This window comes from Bos javanicus, chromosome 5, assembly GCF_032452875.1.
Source record: "Bos javanicus breed banteng chromosome 5, ARS-OSU_banteng_1.0, whole genome shotgun sequence".
NCBI classification, from domain to species: Eukaryota; Metazoa; Chordata; class Mammalia; order Artiodactyla; family Bovidae; genus Bos; species Bos javanicus.
This window is the reverse complement of record NC_083872.1, coordinates 107,391,749-107,412,878: the sequence shown is the minus strand read 5'-3', so window position 1 is coordinate 107,412,878 and position 21,130 is coordinate 107,391,749. Positions and strand designations below refer to the sequence as shown.

At 51.1% G+C, this 21,130-nt stretch overlaps 1 protein-coding gene across 1 annotated transcript; it reads left to right on the top strand.

Moving 5' to 3' along the window:
* The first annotated feature begins 12,157 nt into the window (after positions 1-12,157).
* Positions 12,158-20,467, top strand: FKBP4 (FKBP prolyl isomerase 4). Its single transcript, XM_061418242.1, has 10 exons — positions 12,158-12,758; positions 14,585-14,729; positions 15,166-15,308; positions 16,079-16,199; positions 16,469-16,625; positions 17,232-17,322; positions 17,413-17,496; positions 17,739-17,924; positions 18,531-18,770; positions 19,692-20,467. Exons 1-10 carry the CDS (start codon positions 12,654-12,656, stop codon positions 19,797-19,799), a joined length of 1,380 nt encoding a protein of 459 aa, XP_061274226.1. The 5' UTR covers positions 12,158-12,653; the 3' UTR covers positions 19,800-20,467.
* Positions 20,468-21,130: the final 663 nt, after the last annotated feature.

The window sequence follows — 21,130 nt, the reverse complement described above, 5'->3', positions numbered from 1 at the left end:
CACCCCGGGGCTCGGTGGGGCGGGTCCCCGTGTTGCGCCACTACGCTTGCGCGGCCGGCTAGTCCCGGGCTCTGTCTCCATAGCCAAATAGAGCGTCCCGTCGCTGCGCTCCGGGGTCACTGCGCGTGCGCGCTCCTTGGCTTACCCTGGGGATGGAGTTCGCGTTTGGTGTCTCTGCGCGTGCCCGGCGCGTTCAGCTGGGGCGGGAACCCTAGAGGAGGGATCGTGACCTGGGATCTGTACCCTTCCTTCTCTGCGCCCTCCGCCGCCATCCGTGGGGGGTGTTTCTTTGCCAGCTGGGAGACATAGATACTGAAGGCATTGGCACCCCACTCCAGTACTCTTGCCTGGAAAATCCCATGGACGGAGGAGCCTGTTGGGCTGCAGTCCGTGGGGTCGCTGAGAGTCGGACACGACTGAGCGACTTCACTTTCACTTTTCACTTTCATGCATTGGAGAAGGAAATGGCAACCCACTCCAGTGTTCTTGCCTGGAGAATCCCAGGGACGGGGGAGCCTGGTGGGCTGCTGTCTATGGGGTCGCACAGAGTCGGACACGACTGAAGCGACTTAGCAGCAGCAGACATAAATGCTGAGCGCAGTCGGTTGACTTCAATTGACCATGTTTATCGAACAGGTGGCGCTAGTGGTAAAGAACCCGCCTGCCAGTGCAGAAGACTTAAGAGACACTGGTTCGATCCGTAGGTTGGGAAGATCCCCTGGAGGAGAGCATAGGCAACCCACTCCAATATTGGTGCCTGGAGATTCCCATGTAGCTTGGTGGGCTACAGCCCATGGGGGTCGCAAACAGATGCGGCTGAACCGACCTGGCACCACCTAAGGACCAGGTGCGTAGCTGACTAAGGAAGCCAGTATTCTGGTCCTGGAACTGAGCCTGGTAAAACCAGCTTCCTCTGCCCAGGTTTTCATTAACATCTTTATCTAAAACTTTACTCCCTTTCTTATCCCGCACCTGTTGCCCTCAGGATTGAAAAGTATCCAAGAAAAGGGGGGATTGGAACCCAGCAGCACCCTACAAGGGCTTCCCAGGTGAAAACGCCTCTCCCTGTTCTCTTTCTTGTTTGTAGAAAAGGGCTTTGGTCTTTTGATACCCTTCCTGAGTTCCCCAGGGAAGGCACAGGCAATTATTGATAAAGGAACACAGAAACAGAGCAGTTAAACAGAAGTTAGGAGCATCATTCATTGATAAAACAACCCTGGAGCCTCCTCAAGACGTATACATAGTAATCTGACACCCATCTTTGAGCAGTTCTGTGGGAACTGAGACCCTCACCCCGGGGAGGACGGTGGCTACAAGCTGAGCACAAGCATGTGAAACCCAGACTGTCTGGAACCAGAAGGTTGAAGATTAAGATACCTGAAACACTGCCCTATTACCTCATCTCCAACCAATCAGAAGACAGCCGCTGTGCTCCTGGCTCAGTCCTGCAGTCAGCCTTGTACTTTCCCTCACCACAACCCGCTGTCAGGAAATTGACTGCCATGTGGAGGGTTGTTCAGTCGCTCAGTCGTGTCCAACGCTTTGCAATCCCATGGACCACCACGCAGTGTGGAGGGGGAGCAGCCCCGAAGCTCAATCTGGTCATAGACCCTGCTCCTGTCTGACCTTAATGTGAGACCCAGTTATTTTACCTCTGGAATGGACAGCACCTCCCCAGCCCACCTCAGCAGGGTTGAGACAGACTAAGTGATTAAATAGTTAATCCCACTAAGGGGTTCTATATAGAAAGATGGGAGACTCCTGTAAGTTAATGATTACTTGAGAAAGCAGGTGTGCTTAGCAACACACCCATGTGACAGAAGCATGAGACATGCCTCCAGACAATAAAACAGTGGTGGCATGAGCCCCACATCCTGCCCAGTGAGCTCAGTAAGTTAGTGATCCCTAGGACATGCTCTCTGCACAGATGAAAAATAATATTGTTTGTGAACCTAGATTAACCATGCAGGGACAAGAAAACTCCCCTGCTCAACCCGGAGGAGGAACTAATGATGAAAATGACATCTACTCAAGAAAGACAAAGAAGGTCTTATCCCCCTCCCCACTTTTCCTTTGATTATAAAACTGTAGCCCAGTACGTCCTCAGCATATGGCATGTTTTGCCCACCTGCTTAAAAGCCTCACACATGTCCTATTCCGATAAATCACTTATCTACCACTTTGCTCTTACTGAATTCTTCTCTGCACTGAGACATAAAGGACTATGGTAACGAAGCTCTTCAGAGCCCCTGTGAAATGACACTTTCTGGTCTGGAAGCCAAGTTGAGGACTGTTGCTACTGGCCCCAGTCCTGCCTCGGGGGGTTCACCTGGTCGGGAGGGTAGAGCACATCTCCTCACCCCCTCAGACGTGGTTCTTCTTTGTCCATTCAGGGATTGGACTGCATGACTCCTGTGAGCTTTTCTGAAGGCACATCCAGTGTGTGTTTTCCAACACCACACAATAACCCAGTTTTGACACTACCTGCAGGTAACTGGGATCCCACATGTCAGGGGCTGAGTCCCACAGGACTGCAACATGAGACAGCCCCAAGGCCAGGTCATCATCTGTGCTGCTCGCCTTGTTGTTGTTGCTGTTCAGTCACTCAGTCGTGTCCGACTCTTTGTGACCTCATGGACTGCATCACGCCAGGCTTCCCTGTCCTTCACTGTCTCCCAAAGTTTGCTCAAACTCATGTCCATTGAGTCAATGATGCCATCCAACCATCTCATCCTCCATTGCCCTCTTCTCCTCCTGCCTTCAGTGTTTCCCAGCATCAGGGTCTTTTCCAGTGAATCAGTTCTTCGCATCAGGTGACTGAAGTATTGGAGCTTCAGCTTCAGCATCGGTCCTTCCAATGAATATTCAGGGTTGATTTTCTTTAGGATTGATTGGTTTGATCTCCTTGCTGTCCAAGGGACTCTCAAGAGTCTTCACCAGCACCACAGTTGTTAAGCTACTACTGACTGTAGATCAGAGGTTCCCACAAGCTCCTCCTTGGGTTTGATTAATTTGCTAGAGAGACTGACAGAACCAAGGAAAACATTTTACTTATGAAAACATCAGTTTATGTAAAAAGACATAACTCAGGAACCCAGGAGGAAGAGAGGCACAGGGCAAGTGCATGCGGAGGGAGCGGAGTTTCCACTTTTCCTACACCTCCATGAGCTCACCAACCCAGAAACTCTCCAAACCTCATCTTTCCATGTATTTAATAGAGGCATCATTACGTCACGCACAAGTTAATTAAATCAATGGTCATTGGTGATTTCTTCCTTTTTTTTCCTTTTGTGGCCACATCCTGCTACACGTGGGACCTTAATTCCCCAACCAGGGACTGAACTAGCCTAGCGTCCACTGCCTTGGAAGGCAGAGCTTTAACCACTGGACCACCATGGAAGTCCCATTGATGATCGAACTCCATCTCCAGCCCCCTCCCCTCCCAGGAGGCTTGGGGATGGGCCTGACCATTCCCACCTCCCAGTCACCCAGTTTGTTCCCCTGGCTCACAACCTTAGGCTGGTTACCTAGGGGCTTCCCCAAAATCACATCATTAACATAACAAGAGACACCTGTATGTCTTTCCTCGGGAAATTTCAAGGATTTTAGGAGCTCTGCTAAGAGCTGGGACAGAGGCCAAAAGTATATTTATTATCACAATACCTCAGAAAGGGTCTATGAAATTACAACTGGGGGCATTTTATGCTAAATGGTCCCTGGGAATGACCTTGGTAATTGGTGTGATTTCCTGGCAAGATAAGAAACTTTAGAGACAGTTTCTGAGGCTTAAAGGAAAGGTTTTCAAGAAGAAGAGCCAGTGTTACAAGTTGTGTAAAAACCTGGGGGTGGGAATTTACAAAAGGATGATTCCAGAGCCTGTTTTCTGTCAGTACTTCCAACTATCACTGACTGGTGTAGTTTGAAAAGGGCAAAGTACTATCACCCTTTGGAATGCATTTAATTTTTACATCGGACACAATTCAGTTCCTAACACAAACCATGGATTCATGTCTTCTACATATATATGGGTTCAGTCATTCCAACTCCTTGCGGTCCCATGGACTACACCCCACCAGGCTCCTCTATCCATGGAATCTTCCAGGCAAGAATACTGGAGTGGGTTGCCATTTCCTACAACAGGGGATCTTCCCGACCCAGGGATTGAAACCACAACTCTTGCATTTCCTGCAAAGACAGGCTGATTCTTTACCACTAGTGCCATCTGGGAAGCCCCTAGAGAATGGGCCCTTTGGAATGAGGCCCATCAAAATCCTGAAAAGGTCTCTGATGCTTCAGTCTTAAGTTTATGTAAATGTTGCATTTACTATACAACCACTGCTTGTTTCCACATTTTAAAATTGTCTTAAAGTAATTGTCATCTGGTAAACTTGACACTTCAAGAAAATGTACTGCGTTTTGGTCTATTTTTTCAAAGTTCCCCCTCCCCATTCTAAACACACACACACACACACATCCCTAGAGTACAAATTCTCTAAGAAGCATCATGGGAGGAATAGAAGATGATAATACTTGGGGTCTGGTTGTAGAAGACTTTAAAGTGTGAAAGTGAGTCGCTCAGTCATGTCCGACTCTTTGTGACCCCATGGATTGTATATGTATAATTCTCCAGACCAGAATACTGGAGTGGGTAGCCTTTCCCCTTCTCTGAGGGATCTTCCCATCCCAGGGATCAAACCCAGGTCTCCCACATAGAAGGTGGTTTCTTTACCAGCTGAGCCACCAGGGAAGCCCAGAAAACTTTAAACAGCAAGCTAACAAGTTTAGACTTTATCTTATAAGCCATTTGTACATCACTGAAATGTTTTTTTAACAGAGGAGTGAAATTGCAAAAGCAGTGTCTTGGAAATAATAAACCAGAAGCAGGGTGAAGAATAGCTTGGAGGGGAAAGAAACCAAAAGCAAGCAAACAAGTCAGGTTATGCAATAAACCAGACAATGCAGTAGGGACTTGGATCTCAAGAGCGGCAATAAAAATGGAGGATAGGGACTTCCCTGGCAGCCCAGTGCTTTAAGACTTCACCTTCCAATGCATGGGGTGAAAGTTCAATCCCTGATCAGGGAGCCAAGATCCCACATGCCTCGGGGTCAAAAAACCAAAACGTAAAACAGAAGCAATGTTGTAACGCATTCAATATTCTCCTAGTTAAACCCCTGTTTAAACACCTAGTTTAACTCCTGTTAAACCCCTAGTTAAACCCCTGTGGCTTCCTGTTTCCTCCATGGGTCTGGCCCAGGCTCCACTGCACAGCAGTCAACAACCCCTCCGTGGCCCCCACTTCTGAGTCTTTCCATCCCTCTCCATCACCCTTTGTTCAAGCTGAGCTTGCCGTGGAGGGTCAGGCTCACTCAGCTGGTTTTGAAGCAGCAGGGAAGGGGGCTGTGAGACTCTATTTGTGTTTTGTAATAGGTTCATTTGTACCGCTTTTTTATATTCCACATATAAGTGATGTCATTTGATATGTGTCTTTCTCTGATTTACTTCACTCAGTATGACAGTCTCTAGGTCCATCCACGACGCTGCTTGCTGTTGCTGTTCAGTCGCTCAGTCGTGTCTGACTCTTCGCGACCCCACGGACTGCAGCACGCCAGGCTTCCCTGTACATCACCAACTCCTGGAGCTTGCTCAAAGTCAAGTCCATCGAGTTGGTGATGCCGTCCAACCATCTCGTCGTCTGCCATCCCCTTCTCCTGCCTGCAATCTTTCCCAACATCAGGGTCTCTTCCAATGAATCAGCTCTTCCCATCAGGTGGCCAAAGTATTGGAGATTCAGCAGGCTGCTAATGGGCATTATTTCATTCTTTTTACGCTGACTCACTCTTTTAGATCATGGACTCCTCCAGAGTGGGGTGTCAGATTGGCACCCCCAGTGCCCAGCGCAGAGCTTGGCACCTGGTGGGCACTCATTGACTCCTGGAGATGGCGCTGAGGTTGTGCCTGCAGGATAGGGAACTGACTGCTGCCCTCTCCTGGCAACAAGAGGCATTGTCCAGACCACAGACTTCCCTCCCATCCTTTGCCAAAAAAGAAAAGGAGGAAAGGGAGGCAGTGCCTAAAGACAAAGAAAGCTCCAGTCACTCTTTCTAACTCTTAAATACTTGTGAATTAAGAATATGGAAAGAAAGTGGATTCATGGGCTGGGTGCTGAGGATGGTTGGGAAGTGACAGCCAAAAGGTATGAGATTTCTTTACAGGGTAATGAAGATGTTGTAAAATGAATTGTAGGGACCTCCCTGGTGGTCCAGTGGTTAAGACACCACACTTCCAATGTAGGGGACCCAGGTACCTGGGTTTGATCCCTGGTTGGGGAACTAAGATCCCACAAACCTCGAAACGAAATAAATACATAAATAAAATGGATTAGAGTGGCGATTGCATGACTCTGTTAAAAGCCCCTGAATTGTACACATCTTTTCCATGAAGTGTAGCTTGAAGGATTTTAATTTCCTGACCAGGGATCGAACCCAGATCCTCCACAGTGAACATACAGAGTCCTTACCACTGGACCTGCAGGGAACTCTCTGAATTGTACACTTTAAATGGATAAGTTATATGGTATCTGAATTCTATCTCAGTAAGGCTGTTACCAACATCCGCTGGATCATGGAAAAAGCAAGAGAGTTCCAGAAAAACATCTATTTCTACTTTATTGACTATGCCAAAGCCTTTGACTGTGTGGATCACAATAAACTGTGGGAAATTCTGAAAGAGATGGGAATACCAGACCACCTGACCTGCCTCTTGAGAAATTTGTATGCAGGTCAGGAAGCAACAGTTAGAACTGGACATGAAACAACAGACTGGTTCCAAATAGGAAAAGGAGTACGTCAAGGCTGTATATTGTCATCCTGCTTATTTAACTTATATGCAGAGTACATCATGAGAAACGCTGGACTGGAAGAAACACAAGCTGGAATCAAGATTGCCGGGAGAAATATCAATAACCTCAGATATGCAGATGACACCAGCCTTATGGCAGAAAGTGAAGAGGAACTAAAAAGCCTCTTGCTGAAAGTGAAAGAGGAGAGTGAAAAAGTTGGCTTAAAGCTCAACATTCAAAAAATGAAGATCATGGCATCGGGTCCCATCACTTGATGGGAAATAGATGGGGAAACAGTGGAAACAGTGTCAGACTTTATTTTTCTGGGCTCCAAAATCACTGCAGTTGGTGACTACAGTCATGAAATTAAAAGACGCTTACTCCTTGGAAGGAAAGTTATGAGCAACCTAGATAGCATATTGAAAAGCAGAGACATTACTTTGCCAACAAAGGTCCGTCTAGTCAAGGCTATGGTTTTTCCAGTGGTCATGTATGGATGTAAGAGTTGGACTGTGAAGAAGGCTGAGCGCCGAAGAATTGATGCTTTTGAACTGTGTTGTTGGAGAAGACTCTTGAGCGCCGGCGCAGGCTCTGCTCGAGCTGATGCGATCAAGCTCCCTCCCTCCCTCCCTCCACCCCTGGGTCCCTGGGCCATGTCCCTACAATGGGAAATCCAGGGCAGCTACCTGAACAGTCTGGGTCTGAGCCCAGTGATCCCAGGTGGCCTTGCACACTCAGTTCAGCACCTGCCCTTGGAACAAATCGGGGGACAACTGGAAGGGCTGTCACCGAGGAAAAGTGCAACGCTGCCCTGAGTTCAGTGCCTAGCGCACTGTCGCCAGCTCTCAGCTCCAGGGCCCTAAGGTCGCCTGCGGCTCCAAGCCTATGGGCCCGGCCGCCCGCCCACTCCATGCCTGGAGGTCTCCGGACCCACTCAATAAATAGCTTTGCACCAACTGGCCATCAATAGGTAATACAGACGGTGAGCGTTAAGTGGGTGCAACTTGAGAAAGAATAGTTAGGACGTCGCCACTGATCAGTGAAGCCCCTGAGGAACCCAGAGCCCCGTGCAGAAAGACACCCCTTCCCCCTCCGCCCTCTACCTGGGATCCCTGAGTACTCCCACCCCGCCCCACCCCCTGGCTAGGGGCGCCCAGAAACCCGGGAAGAAAAAAGCTGAGGCCGTCAGCCCGACGGCACACCCAAAAATAGTGCCCCTGGAGGAGGCTGGCTTGGGGAGGAAGGCTGCTGAACAACACACCTGCAGGGCCTTTGGGAAGACATGAACTCTCAGGTGCTTCTGAGTACACGTTTTGGCTACATGCTGAAAGGATAAATAGCAAAGTCAATATTTGACTAGAGCTGACTGTGACCGACACAGATGGACTTTTGGGATACAAGAGTAAATCTGAGCTTTCATACAAGCTTTTTTTGTTGTTATTATTTTACGATTTAAACATTTAAAAATATTAGCAGACCAGTTACAGAAGTTTGATGTAATACCAAAGAAACAATAATTTCTTAATTTCTCAATAGTAAGAGCTGCTGGCTTGCCCCTGTGGTCACTGCAGAGCACATTTATGATGGTAAACACATTCACTCTCCACTGAGGCCGATGCAGGGCTGGGTTCCTCCCAAAAGGGGATCCTAGTTCCAGTTATGCTGATTAGATCTGATGCCCTGGACCCACATGTGATCCTTGATCACAGACAGGTTTGGGGAAGGTGGAAATGAGGCATTTGGTTATTGGACACTCCCATGAATGAGGCCAAAGCCAAATTTCAGTTTACCTACAGACATGGAAGCATGAAGACAGGCTACTTTTTATTGTCCCAAAGAGCAAAACAAAACAAAATATATTTATCTTAAGTGTGAAATTAGATTTTATCTTTTAAAAGAAGGAAAATACTCCTTTCTTTCAGTAGGACAGGCACCAAATATACCATCTGCTTTCCCCCAAGGAGATCGGAAACCCAAGGAAATAATATTAAGATCAAGTCTTTACTTCACAGGGTGCCCAGACTTGTTGGGATGACAAAATATCAAAGCTAGTGTATTAGATAGTCATTTTCATCATTGAGTGTGAAAGAGAAAAAAGTACAGATGTTATTCATAATAGCATCAGGAAAAAGCACTATCCTAGACACCATGCATCAAACCCCTGTCCAGACCAGTCAGTGGCTCTCAATCTGAAGACTGGAGACTTTGGGGTCTTTCAGATCTATACTCCAGCATTCAACAGGCTGAACAAGTGAGACATGGCACACACACACTCATGACCGTTTGCTATGTGCCATGCACTGCGTTAAGTACGTCACACGTGATAATTTATCATTTAACCCTCAAAGAAAACCCCTGTGACATAGACAGTATTATGATTCCCATCTATCCCAGAGATGAGGAACGCTTGCCCAGTGACCCGGGGTGTGTTCAGTGATGAAGCTTCAAGCATCCACTGTGTGCAGACCCCACATGTGTATGCAGTGTTCAGTCGTGTCTGACTCTTTGTGACTCCACGAGCTGTAGCCAGCCAGGCTCCTCTGTCCACGGGATTCTCCTGGCAAGAATACTGCAGTGGGTTGCCATTTCCTCCTTCAGGGGATCTTCTGAACCCAGAGATCCAAGCCACATCTCCTGCGTTGCAGGTGGATTCTTACCCCTGAGCCACTGGGGAAGCCCGCGTAGCAGTCTATTGTTATTCAAATGCATGAAAATGGAGCTGTAATCTCTAAAATAAGTAAATATTTTATGAAATGTTCAGTAGCTGTTTTGGTTAGTAGTATAAATTGTGTTTTCTCAGTTGACAGACACCAGAAGTAGCAAGAAATTATGAAATGTCCTTAACATTTTTGGTATTAACATTTTTTTTCACACCAGTCATATCGGTGATGTTCTAATTCTTAGGTTGGGAGTGTGGTATATTCCCAAGGTCCATTATGTTGGTATGTTACATAACGTGTATACGTATACACACATGCTCATCTCACATTCTCTTGGACGATTCAAGTACTATTTTTTTTTTTACTGTTTAAGAGCATTAGCAGTCAAAAAAGTTCCTTTTTAAAGAACCTTTAGAAACAAAGGGTTTAGGGAATTTCCTGGTGGTCCAGTGGTTAGGACTCCTTGCTTCCACCGCCACAGGCAAGGGTTCAACCCCTGGTCAGGAGGAACTAAGATCCCACACTCCAGGCAACATGGCCAAAATAGTAACAACTAAATAAAATAAAAACTAAACAATTAAAACAAGGGATGTTTATGTCTGAGGGATGGACCTGGCATTTGGGAGATGTACCATGTGAGTTCCCAAAAGGTTCATTCTGACAATAATGAGCCAGATAATAAAAATAATAACAAAACTAACCAGAGCACCTAAAGAGTAAGGTGGGGAGTGGGGAAAGGAAAAGTGTGCTCTCTTCTTCTAGCAAAAGGGGGGAGTTTCAGAAGGATTTTGAATGACTGACTGGTACGACTGAAAATAATCACGTTATTAAACATCTTTAATGGGAATACTAATTTAAACCAGCTGAGGGTTAGAAAAAAGGGGGCTGTGGCTGGGCAACAGATGAGGGAGAGGGAAAGAAAATTTGGGGAATTTCTTGGTGATCTAGTGGTTAGGACTCTGCCTGTTCACTGCCAAGGGCATGGGTTCAATCCCTAGCAAGAAAAGAATGAAAAGAAAACAGATTGAAAAAAAAACAAACCTATCCGTGCACTTTCTACATTGAGTACGTGTAAGTTTTACAATCCGAAGAATATAATGTAAATAAAACGCAAAATAATTCCAGAAACAGAAAAAAAAACTGGGGGATCCTAGAACCCAGTGACTACTGTCCCTCCTCACCCCTTCCATCTCCCAGACCCCTCAACCATTCATTGACTGAAAGAGCACAGCACTTCCTCCCTGGAAACCTCTACCTCTGACCCTTCCCTTTCCCCTTCCACGAGGTTTTCTCCTGTCTTACAGACCTCTGTATCCTATCCAGGTCTCACCAGAGCACTCATCCCATCAGAATCATGAGCATGATTTACTAACCTGTGTGAAGGTGGGCACTGGGCTAGATGCCCGACATACATTCCTGCTTTGTAACCATCACAACTACCCTCGTTGACAGGTGTTCCTATCCCTGTTAATCTGCCCCAAATTGGTTAGTATGTTGGGGACCCAACTCCTTGCTTACTCTCTAGAAAGAGCACGTGCTCTTTCTACTGCCAGTATGTGTGCAAAAGCGGTCATATCTTGGGTGCTCAAGTAAAACATGCTGACTAGCAGATACCTACAACTGTTTGCTGCCAGTAAAGAAATAGATGCTTTTAGAAAAGCATTACTCGACTGGAACTTTTCTATACCAACTTGTTCAGCCAGATAATATCCAGTGGTCCCAGCTTCAAAAGAAATCAGTACACACAAGAGAGTGACCGTACACAGGTGCAGGAGCCAACAGCAAGATAACTGCCAAGGCGGCAAGCCAGCACCCTACCCTCCGCCCGTCTCCCGCAACTTCGGAGGGCCACCGTTACTTCTCACCCTCCTGAGGACAGTGGTAGAAAGGAAGCGGATTTACTCTCTAGTGAGTCAATCCCCTAAAGTCCGCGGAAGGCCAGTCACTGAATGAAAAACGTCTTAGTCGAGGCTAAATACATTTGCTGGAAGAAACGATTTTATTTGTCCTGCATCCCTTCCCAGCCAATCCCAAGAGAAAAGACTACAATGAATTACCTGGTTATAATATTGAAATTTCATCCGAAAACAGCCCTTTTAGTTTTCTACCTATATAGGACAGTCTTCATAATACAGTGCCAAGCACTGAGCAAGGGCTCCAAAACAAATAAACAAAAAACCTTATTATTATTGGCATACACATTTCTTCAGCCAATAATTATTTGATAACACGCACCAGATACTAAACTGGGCTTAAGTGGTAAGGAAGAGCAGGACCCTCCATACACAGATCTTTTTGTCAAAAAGTTATTGTTTTGGTAACTATGGCGCTTCCTAGTCGCCACAGGAAGTCCATGAATACACGGGAACCCAGTATTAAGAAAATATTCCTTTTCATGGGCCTTCAGTAAGATGCAGTGGCTCTCCTCGCGAGTTGAACCCATTCTATGGGTTCAGTTGTATTATTGTCGGGAAAGGCCCCTTTAACACACGAGCCATTTCTTGCAAACGGGCAGATCGCAGCGTTTCGCCGGGCCCAGGGCGCACGCTGGCCCCTCTCCGGGGAAACCCAGACGCCTCCCCGGCCCTACACGCCCAGGTAACGCTCCCCTCGCTCTGCATTCAGGACGCGAGCCTGGCTAGGCGGGGAGGCCGGCAGCCCGCGGCTCGGGCCGGGGAGACGCACGCGCGGCACCCACGTCCGGCCGCGCGGCGTCGGATGCTGCGGGGGTATCGAGAAGGATCTGGAAGAATCTGGCTAGACCGGGGGGACGGGAGGGGGAGGCCGGGAGAACGAGCGGCGGGGGCGGGGGCTGGCTCCCGAGTCCGAGGGTCTCGGGGCCGGGGCGGGGCTAGGCGGCCGGCGGGAGGAACGAACCAGAAACCACCTTCCGCAGGAGCGCCCTGAGCTCCAGAGCCTGAACCCGCTCGGCCGCCGGCGCCTCTAGAAAGTTCTCCCCCCACGTCCCTCGCGGCCGCCCGGCTCCTCCCAGCCCCTCCCTCCGAGGCGGTGGGACCAATCGCTCCCCCGGCCGCCCACGACCCCACCTCCTCCTCCGCCCGCGCCCGCGCCCGAGCAGAGAGGTGCGCGAGCCCCGACCCGCTGCCCGCACCGCCGCGCACACTCCGGCGCCCGCTGCCCGAGAAACGGCGTGATGACCGCCGAGGAGACGAAGGCGGCCGAGAGCGGAGCGCAGTCGGCGCCGCTGCGCCTCGAAGGGGTGGACATCAGCCCTAAGCAGGATGAAGGGGTGCTTAAGGTAAGGGGCAGGGGGCGCCCCGGGGTGGCGGCGGGGGGGTTCGGGCACTGGGAGCGCCCCAGTATCTGGCCAGGGCTCGGACGGCCGCCTTTCAGCCTCCCGGCTGGCCGTTGAGCAGGCCATGCAGCCGTGGCCCTGCGCATCGCCTTCCTGGCCAGGCTGCCGGTTCAGGGCGGGAGGGCTGCCACACGTTCGGAAGGGGAACATCTGGGCTGAGGCTCCCCAGGCCTGGGAAGGGTCCCTGAGCGCAGCGCCTGCTCTGGCTGCGGCATACGCCGGGAGGGGCGCGGCTGGGGGCGGACGCGCTCGCGCGGGGGGCCCGGCGGCGTGCACCGCCCCGCTGCGATCTGCGACCCGCGGCCGGCTTCTTCCCGGCCGCCGCTGCCGCCAGGGAGCACCCCCACCCAACCCCAGCCGCCTGCGTCTCCGGGGTGCGGAGCTTGCCGACCCCGGCAGTTAAACATTAGCCAGGACGCGAACAGGGTCCCGGGAGTTATTGCCTGGCCCGCGCGGGCCTTTGTGCGACTTGGCGCGCGGTCCTGGCGCCCTCCGCCCTCTGGTCACCCCTTTCCTAAAGGCTGGGACCCGGCTAGGTCACCCGCTCGGCCATGCTGTCCCCCTCCCCCCCCCCCGGCCCCGGTGCATGCCGGGACCTGTAGTTCACCCACTCCCCGCCCGCACCGCACCCCACCCCACTCCACCCCCGGCCTGGGGCCGCCTTGAGCACGGGGTGCGGGACTGGGAGGAGGTGCTTTGGTTGGGCGCCGTAAACCGTGTTACGGCTGGAGGAGCCAGGCAGCAGGGCGTCTTGACCCGGGTCAGGACAACCGGCCGCGGTTCGGAGCAGGTTCTGCGCTGTCCAGGATGGCGAAATCCTAGCCCGGCTTCGTTCCTATCTTCACCCAGTCTTTCTGCTTCTCCTGGCTTCCCGCAGCTCAGCCCACGTGTGCGTGTGGCCAGGGCAGGTTGGAGACCTCGGCGAGCTTCTTAGCCGTTTCAGAAACGCACCTGGCTGCTCTCCCAGTGTGCACGCGGGCTTCCAGGGAGACCCCCCATTTCCCCTTTTCATTCTCCACACCACCTTTTCACTTTTCTGTTTACTCAAGTCCATGTGCCTTGCATCGTGGGAGCTTTCCTTTAGAGGGTAACTTGCACACTTAACCAGGTAGACCACCTTTTTATAAACGCTAAAGAAGAGAAGCAGGTTCTTCTAAACACTGGGAAATATTCTGGCCCTGACTTCAAGGACTGCAGTAGCCTACCAGTCAGGAACGCTCAAGTCCCAGGTCAGAGCCTAGGGCCTCCTGCTCAAAGGCCCTTGGCTCACTTGTAAGCTGGTAATTGCTCTTAACCTCTCCTGGACTTTCTGGTTTCCCTCTTCTCTCTAAACCAGACCTGGTTGGATGACTGGAGTTTAGGAAGCATGAGGAAATGTAGCATAAATACTTTCCCCTTTGCTGCTGATAAATTCAGTGTTTTACTGGTTTAGTCCTGTAACCACTCTGATAGGGTTTATCATCACTACTTTACAAATATGGTCAGTTTAGAGAGTTAAAGTGACTTTTTTAAGATCGTAACAGCAAAAATGATCTCAGGTGTTTTGTCTCCAGTGTTTCAAACCAAGTCATGTCATGGTCCAAGAAAGGGAGGTCAGTTTAATTCTAGCCAAAGCCCACAGCAGAGTCATTTGATGAAGGGTTTGTTGAGTTACTTGCAAGGAGGCAGAAGAGACCGTTTACATTCTGGCCAGAGGCATGCGAACAGTCATGATTCCTCTCTGTGTCCATCCCCAGGGACTCAACCTTTTCTCCTTCCCTTCCTTCCAGGTCATCAAGCGAGAGGGCACCGGCACAGAGACACCCATGATTGGGGACCGAGTCTTTGTCCACTACACAGGCTGGCTGCTCGATGGCACCAAGTTCGACTCCAGCCTGGACCGCAAGGACAGGTTCTCCTTCGACCTGGGGAAAGGTGGGCATGGTTAGCAGGCTCTTAGGACTGGGGTGTGTGCGCTGTCACAAACAGAAACCGTATTCTCAGAAGCTTAAACAGGGAACAGCTTATTACAGTTCTTTTTTTAATCTCCACTGTCCTGAAACTATTGATTTTTTTAATCTCTCATTGCCTTGATCACCTTCAAAAACCTTGCTTCCTTTTCTGGGGTGGACTGCCTTGTTTTCTTGAACCTCTTTATTTCAGAGTTGAGTGATTTTTCTTTTTTTCTTTTTTTTGAGAGGTCTGAGACCTGATACCATTTATCTCAACCAGATTTTCTACCTTCCTGGTCCCATTTCTAAATAGTACCCAGCTTCCCTTTGGGCATGGGACAGTAAGTCTCTCAGGCCACTGTTTGAACCCAGAGGGAGATCCCTGCCAAAGAGGACCTGTTTCTTTTCTGTACCTACAGGGGAGGTCATCAAGGCTTGGGATATTGCTGTAGCGACCATGAAGGTGGGTGAAGTGTGCCATATCACCTGCAAGCCAGAGTACGCCTATGGCTTAGCGGGCAGCCCCCCGAAGATCCCTCCCAACGCCACGCTTGTGTTTGAGGTGAGTGTCCAGCCACAGAGGGCCAGGCAGAGAGCCAACCTTATCTCAGCCCAGGGTCTGGCTGCCCTCCAGCCCTTCCTGCTGCTTGGAGACAATGTAGCCAAGGCTGAGGGCCTGCTCTCAGGGGAGGAAAGACAGGGAGTGCGCATCACCTACTGCTACTGCCAGAGAACTGTCAGTGGGCAGGTTTCAGTTGGGGGGAGGTGACCGCAAGCCCCTCTTTCAGACTTCAAGCAGCGGGGTGAGGGCTTGAGGCCTATTCATCTCGAGAGGGGTGCTCAGAGGGAGGTGGACCAACACGAAGGAATTGGGAGGTCATAGGCTCCATGCAGTCATGACTGACAGTGGAGAACATTGGTGCCCTGGAGATAAGATGCGGGCAGAGATGCTTCTCGCATGGGTCGAGGCAAGGGGCAAGCCTTTGCTGAGAAGATGGAACTTCACTGTGTTAAGACTCACAGATGGTTGAGCCCTACGCAGTGGAGGCTTGGAGAATGTTGGAAAGACTAGTGAGAGATGTGGGGTCATTTCTAATGCCTGTCGGATGGAGCTTGTCTAGCAGCTGAATTAGGACCATCTGAAACACGTGCTTGTTCTATAGGGCAGTCATTAAGGAGACTGATAGCAAGGTCGAGACCAGGGCCGCTCCTAAGAACTTAGCCACTTGGTCCACTCCTGGTGTGGCTGCCTGTGCAGTCAGACCTGCTCTGGCCCTTACTAGGGACTCGTGGGAGAGAGGGGAGCATGGATCCTTACATCTTGTCCCACAGGTGGAGCTGTTCGAGTTCAAGGGTGAGGACCTGACAGAAGAGGAGGACGGCGGAATCATCAGGAGAATACGGACGCGGGGGGAGGGCTATGCCAAGCCCAACGAAGGTGCTCTCGTGGAGGGTGAGGCTCACAATCTGGGATTCTCACTCGGGCTCCGCTGTGCAGGGCCTGGGTGGCTGTGGGCAGGTCCATACCTTTCTGTGATCCAGCTTTCTTATCTGTAAAGTGAGGGATTGAACCACATTCTCTTAACATCCCTCCATCTGAGAATGCAGAAAGGCATCTGGGGAGTAGGAAGGGACAGGGCAGGGGGGTGGCTGGGGGTGGCTGGTGCATCCCTTAGTCACCAGCCCACTCAAATCCAGTGCATTGTCTGTCTGCCACGCCAGTTGCACTGGAAGGATACTTCAAGGACCAGGTGTTTGACCGGCGGGAGCTCCGCTTTGAGGTCGGCGAGGGGGAGAGCATGGATCTGCCCTGTGGGCTGGAGAAAGCCATCCAGCGCATGGAAAAAGGAGAACATTCCATTGTGTATCTCAAGCCCAGGTGAGGCCAGCTCTGGCCCAGGTGTGGGCAGTCTGTAGAGCAGGTGGGCGAACTGAGGTCAGATCTTGTCCAGGTGAGTTGTAGAGCCAGCCTGTATTGTATAGCCAGTTGTATCCTCCCCTGCCAGCAGTCACTATGCGCTGGTCACTCGGCACAGACACCTCAGGACCTCTGTTGTACTCAGGAGTGTGGCCACAATCACCCACATCTTTTTGAATCAAAACCTCATCTCTTCAGTTATGGCTGTGGCAGATTACCTTTCCCAGCCCAAGATTTTCATCTCCTGTTAATTGAGTCGTTACTAATGTTTGTTGAAACATACCTACTATGTGCCAGACACAGTGCAGAAAATTCCTGGGTGTTCAGAGACATTGTTCCCACCTTCTAATGGCTCTCTGCTCAGGGAGATAATCGTGCCAGTGCGTAATGTGAGTTACTAGATGTGTAAGATGTAAGAGCCCAACTAACTGTGTGAAGAAGCATCAGGGAAGATTTTGCCAAGCAGGGAAGTTTGCACCAAGACCAAAGGGATGGAGGGCACTTTGCAGGAAACCTTTAAGTATGAAGCAAGTTAAGAAACGACCTGGTGTTTTCTTGCCACCACAGATATGCTTTCGGCAGTGCTGGGAAGGAGAAGTTCCAGATCCCACCAAATGCTGAGCTGAAGTATGAAATACATCTCAAGAGTTTTGAGAAGGTGAGTTCGTTCAGGGTCTTCCCTGCGCCACCTCGGACGTAACTCCTTGGGGCGGCTGACAGCTTGTTTTTCTCCTTTGGGGTATGGCAGGCCAAGGAGTCCTGGGAGATGAGTTCAGAGGAGAAGCTGGAGCAGAGCACCATAGTGAAGGAGCGAGGCACTGTGTACTTCAAGGTGAGCCCGCAGCGAGGTCCTCAGACACTCCCAGGGTGGGCTCTGCCATGGCAGCGGGCTTTCTGCCAGGAAGTGGACAGGCTGGTACCTGCAGCTGTCACCAGGAGGATCTGAGCTGGCTGGTCGGGTTGGGGTGGGGCGGGTCATGACTTTCATACCCCTGGGTCACTGGTGTCCACGGGCTGTGACAGCCTGGGGCCGCCGAGCCTGTGCTGGGTGCCTGAGCCTGCCCCCGCTTGTAGGAAGGCAAGTACAAGCAAGCTGTGCTGCAGTACAAGAAGATTGTGTCCTGGCTGGAATACGAGTCCAGCTTCTCTGATGAGGACGCAGAGAAGGCGCAGGCCCTTCGGCTGGCCTCCCACCTCAACCTGGCCATGTGTCATCTGAAGCTACAAGCCTTCTCCGCTGCCATTGAGAACTGTAACAAGGTGAGGCTCCTTAGGCGGGTGAGGGCGGTGTGTCCAGGCAGGGCTGGGTGCGCCCCTGGTGTGCCTGAAACTTGGCCTTGGTGACTAGGGCAGGGGAGGCAGGATGGAGCTGTGGGGCTCTGAGGTGGAGGCCCACAGGCAGCAGTGTGGGAAGCAAGCGGGTTTTTGGCTTAGTTAAGGTCAAGGACGAGGGCACAGAGGCGAGTGGAAGCACTGGTTGGAGGAACCAGTCCAGCATTCTCCCCTCCTGGCCCTCTGCCTCTCCCTCCTGTACCCGCTTTATTCTGAAGGGGGATGGGCTTCCCTGGAGGTCCAGTGGTTAGGACTCTGCGTTTCTATCCCTGGGGCGCGTGGATCCCTGGTGGGGAACCAAGCCATGAGCCACATGGTTCCCCTGCCCCCCAGAAAGAGAAGAGCGTGTTAGCGTCCAGGTGGTTTTCATCTGAAGGCCCGTTTTCCTGTGTGCCTCGGCTAAATGAGGTGCCTTCCTAGCCTCAGGTCCTTTCCACGTGGTGCCCAAGACCTGTTCATCGGGGGTGGGGCCCCTCTCACCGGCAGTGACTTGGGAGGATCTGAGACTTGCTGCTGCTCCTCTGTGTGTCTTAGGCCCTGGAACTAGACAGCAACAATGAGAAAGGCCTCTTCCGCCGAGGAGAGGCCCACCTGGCAGTGAATGACTTTGACTTGGCACGGGCTGACTTCCAGAAGGTTCTGCAGCTCTACCCCAGCAACAAGGCGGCCAAGGCCCAGCTGGTCGTGTGCCAGCAGCGCATCCGCAAGCAGCTTGAGAAGGAGAAGAAGCTCTACGCCAACATGTTTGAGAGGCTGGCTGAGGAGGAGACCAAGGTGAGGATGGGCAGGGTGGATGGGAGGAGGTGCCATCACCTGGTCCCGTGCCAGTCTGTGTGTATCCCTGTGTGTTGTCCCTGCTCAGGCCCTGCGGGTTGGGAGCTGGATGTTCTGTTGTGCTTCCCGCCCTGTATTCTCTGTGCCCATTAGTAAAACACAGGTTTAAGAACCTGAGGTTTAAAGAGGTGATAGTTGGATTCAAAGTGCACAGAAGAGCCTGTAGTAAAAAAGGCTGCAGGGCAGGCAGTGCTCCCGGGTGTAGGGCAGCAGGCGCTGCCTCCTGCCTGTGCCTCGTGCTTCTTGGACGTCACACTGAAGCTCATTTACATCAACGTGCAAAAGAGCTCATGTAGTATTTCACTGAGTGGGTGTATTGTATCTTATTTACCCTGTTCCCTGCTTCTTAGTCTCTGCGTTCTAAGCCTGCACTAACAGAAATATAATGCAAACCACATTTCTAATTTTAAATTCCTAGTAGCTGTGTTTAAAAACAAGTAAAATAGGTGAAGTTAATTTTAATATTTAATTGACCTAAGGTATCTAAATATTTTAACACGTGGCACTTCAAAATCCAATGTGTATTTTAAACCAGTTTGAACTAGCTATATTTGAAGCGTTCAGTGCCCTGCCATGGCCAAGTTCAGTTTTCCGTAGTATTGCAATAAACGATGAGTCCCTGATTCTGTACACTCATGCACAGGTGTGTCTGGTCTCTGTAATTCTGTTGGAAGTTCGTGTGTACTATTTTTTATGTGGCGTGCGGGTTTTGGGTACAGACTCCATGGTGTCAGTGTGCAGGGCGATCACTTGGGTACAGGCAGGTGAGTGGGGGCCTGGAGTGACAGTCAGCTTTCTCGTCAGGGGAGAGGGCCAAATGAGAACTGGTGTTGACGCCCTGCCCCTCTTCCCTTCTCACAGGCCAAGGCCACAGTGGCTGCGGGAGACCAGCCAGCTGACGCCGAGATGAGGGACGAGCCGAAGAACGACGTGGCTGGGGGCCAGCCTCAGGTGGAGGCGGAAGCATAGCCTTGCCCCAGCCCTGTCCCCATGGCTGCCTGCCTGCCCCCCCACCCTACTCCACCCTGTTAGTTTTGTACAAACTGAAGAATTTTGAGTGAATTAGACCTTTATTTTTCTATCTGGTTGGATGGTGGCTTTGGGGGAAGGGAGAAAGGAGCAGGCTGGGGGGTGGGGGGGTCATTTTAGGTGGTGTCTCCCCTCCCCCCACTCCATTCCACGTGAATGAATGTCCCTCCACACGCACACTCATCAGAATGTTAATTTATTTTGCTTCCTGTTTGCTGTGTCCATTTTTCAGATAGTAGAAGGGGCGAGTGGTAGGGATGTGAGGTCCGACAAGAAGGCAGGGTGGACAGGGAGACTCCTCCTGGGCAGCCACTTCCCCTCCTCCCTCCTCCTGGTCCGTTTCCAAACACGCGGCCTCCATGTGGGTGCTAGGGGCATGGGAAAACCACTGCTGTGCCCGTTACCTCCACTCCCTTCCTCCTCAGCCCAGTTGTTGCGGCTGATGCTGTCTTCTGGTGTCATGGTGACCACCCTTGTACCCCCTCCTGTCAGTGTCCCTTTTCAGCCAGGTCGCATCCCCACCCCCTCAGCCTCTTCTCTGCACGTTGCTGAAGGTCCAGGCTTGCCTCAAGTTCCGTGCTTGAGCAATAAAGTGGAAACACTAAAAACCTGGGTGTCGGGCAGCCCTTTCTCTGTTCAGCCTCAGGGTGGGTGTGGGCGGCTGCACGGTTGGGGCAAAGCTCAGGGAGCCGCCCACCTTGTGCCCAGCCCCACCTGCAGTGCAGCAGACTTGTGCAGCGGTCTAGGAGGGCCTGCTGAGCACTGCATGGACTACAGCAGGGCCTGCGCTGAAGGCCTGGCCAGGGGTTCCCCACATCCCTCCCTGCCGCAGCCTGGCAGGTCTTAGTAGTTCTGGTTTTTCTTTTCCTAACTGCTTAGGAAAATATACAAACATCTAAACTTCTGGGACCAAACTACTGAGTTTGCTTTGAGGTTCAATGTTTTGGCTTCTGCCTAAGCAATTCAGTAGAGTGTTCAAGCTTTCTTGGCTTCCTTACAGAGTGAAACCCCTGGTGTTAGCAATACCTGTCACCTTGTACACAAGGGAACAGGGACGAATAGTTACAAAGCCTGACGGCACTGACAGCCGCTCGGGCCCACTCTCCAGCTTGCTGCTGCTAGGACGCTTCAGTCGTGTCCGATTTCTGTGTGACCCCATAGACGACAGCCCACCAGGCTCCCCCGTCCCTGGGATTCTCCAGGCAAGAACACTGGAGTGGGTTGCCATTTCCGAGTGGGTTGCCATTTCCTTCTCCAATGCATGAAAGTGA

What these genes read in the sequence shown, in the direction of transcription:
- FKBP4 (XM_061418242.1), top strand. Translation starts at nt 12,654, where the DNA reads ATGACCGCCGAGGAGACGAAGGCGGCCGAGAGCGGAGCGCAGTCGGCG. An exon ending in CTCCTTCGACCTGGGGAAAG is followed by an intron (nt 14,730 to 15,165) that starts GTGGGCATGGTT and finishes CTGTACCTACAG; the next exon opens with GGGAGGTCATCAAGGCTTGG. An exon ending in ATTGTGTATCTCAAGCCCAG is followed by an intron (nt 16,626 to 17,231) that starts GTGAGGCCAGCT and finishes TTGCCACCACAG; the next exon opens with ATATGCTTTCGGCAGTGCTG.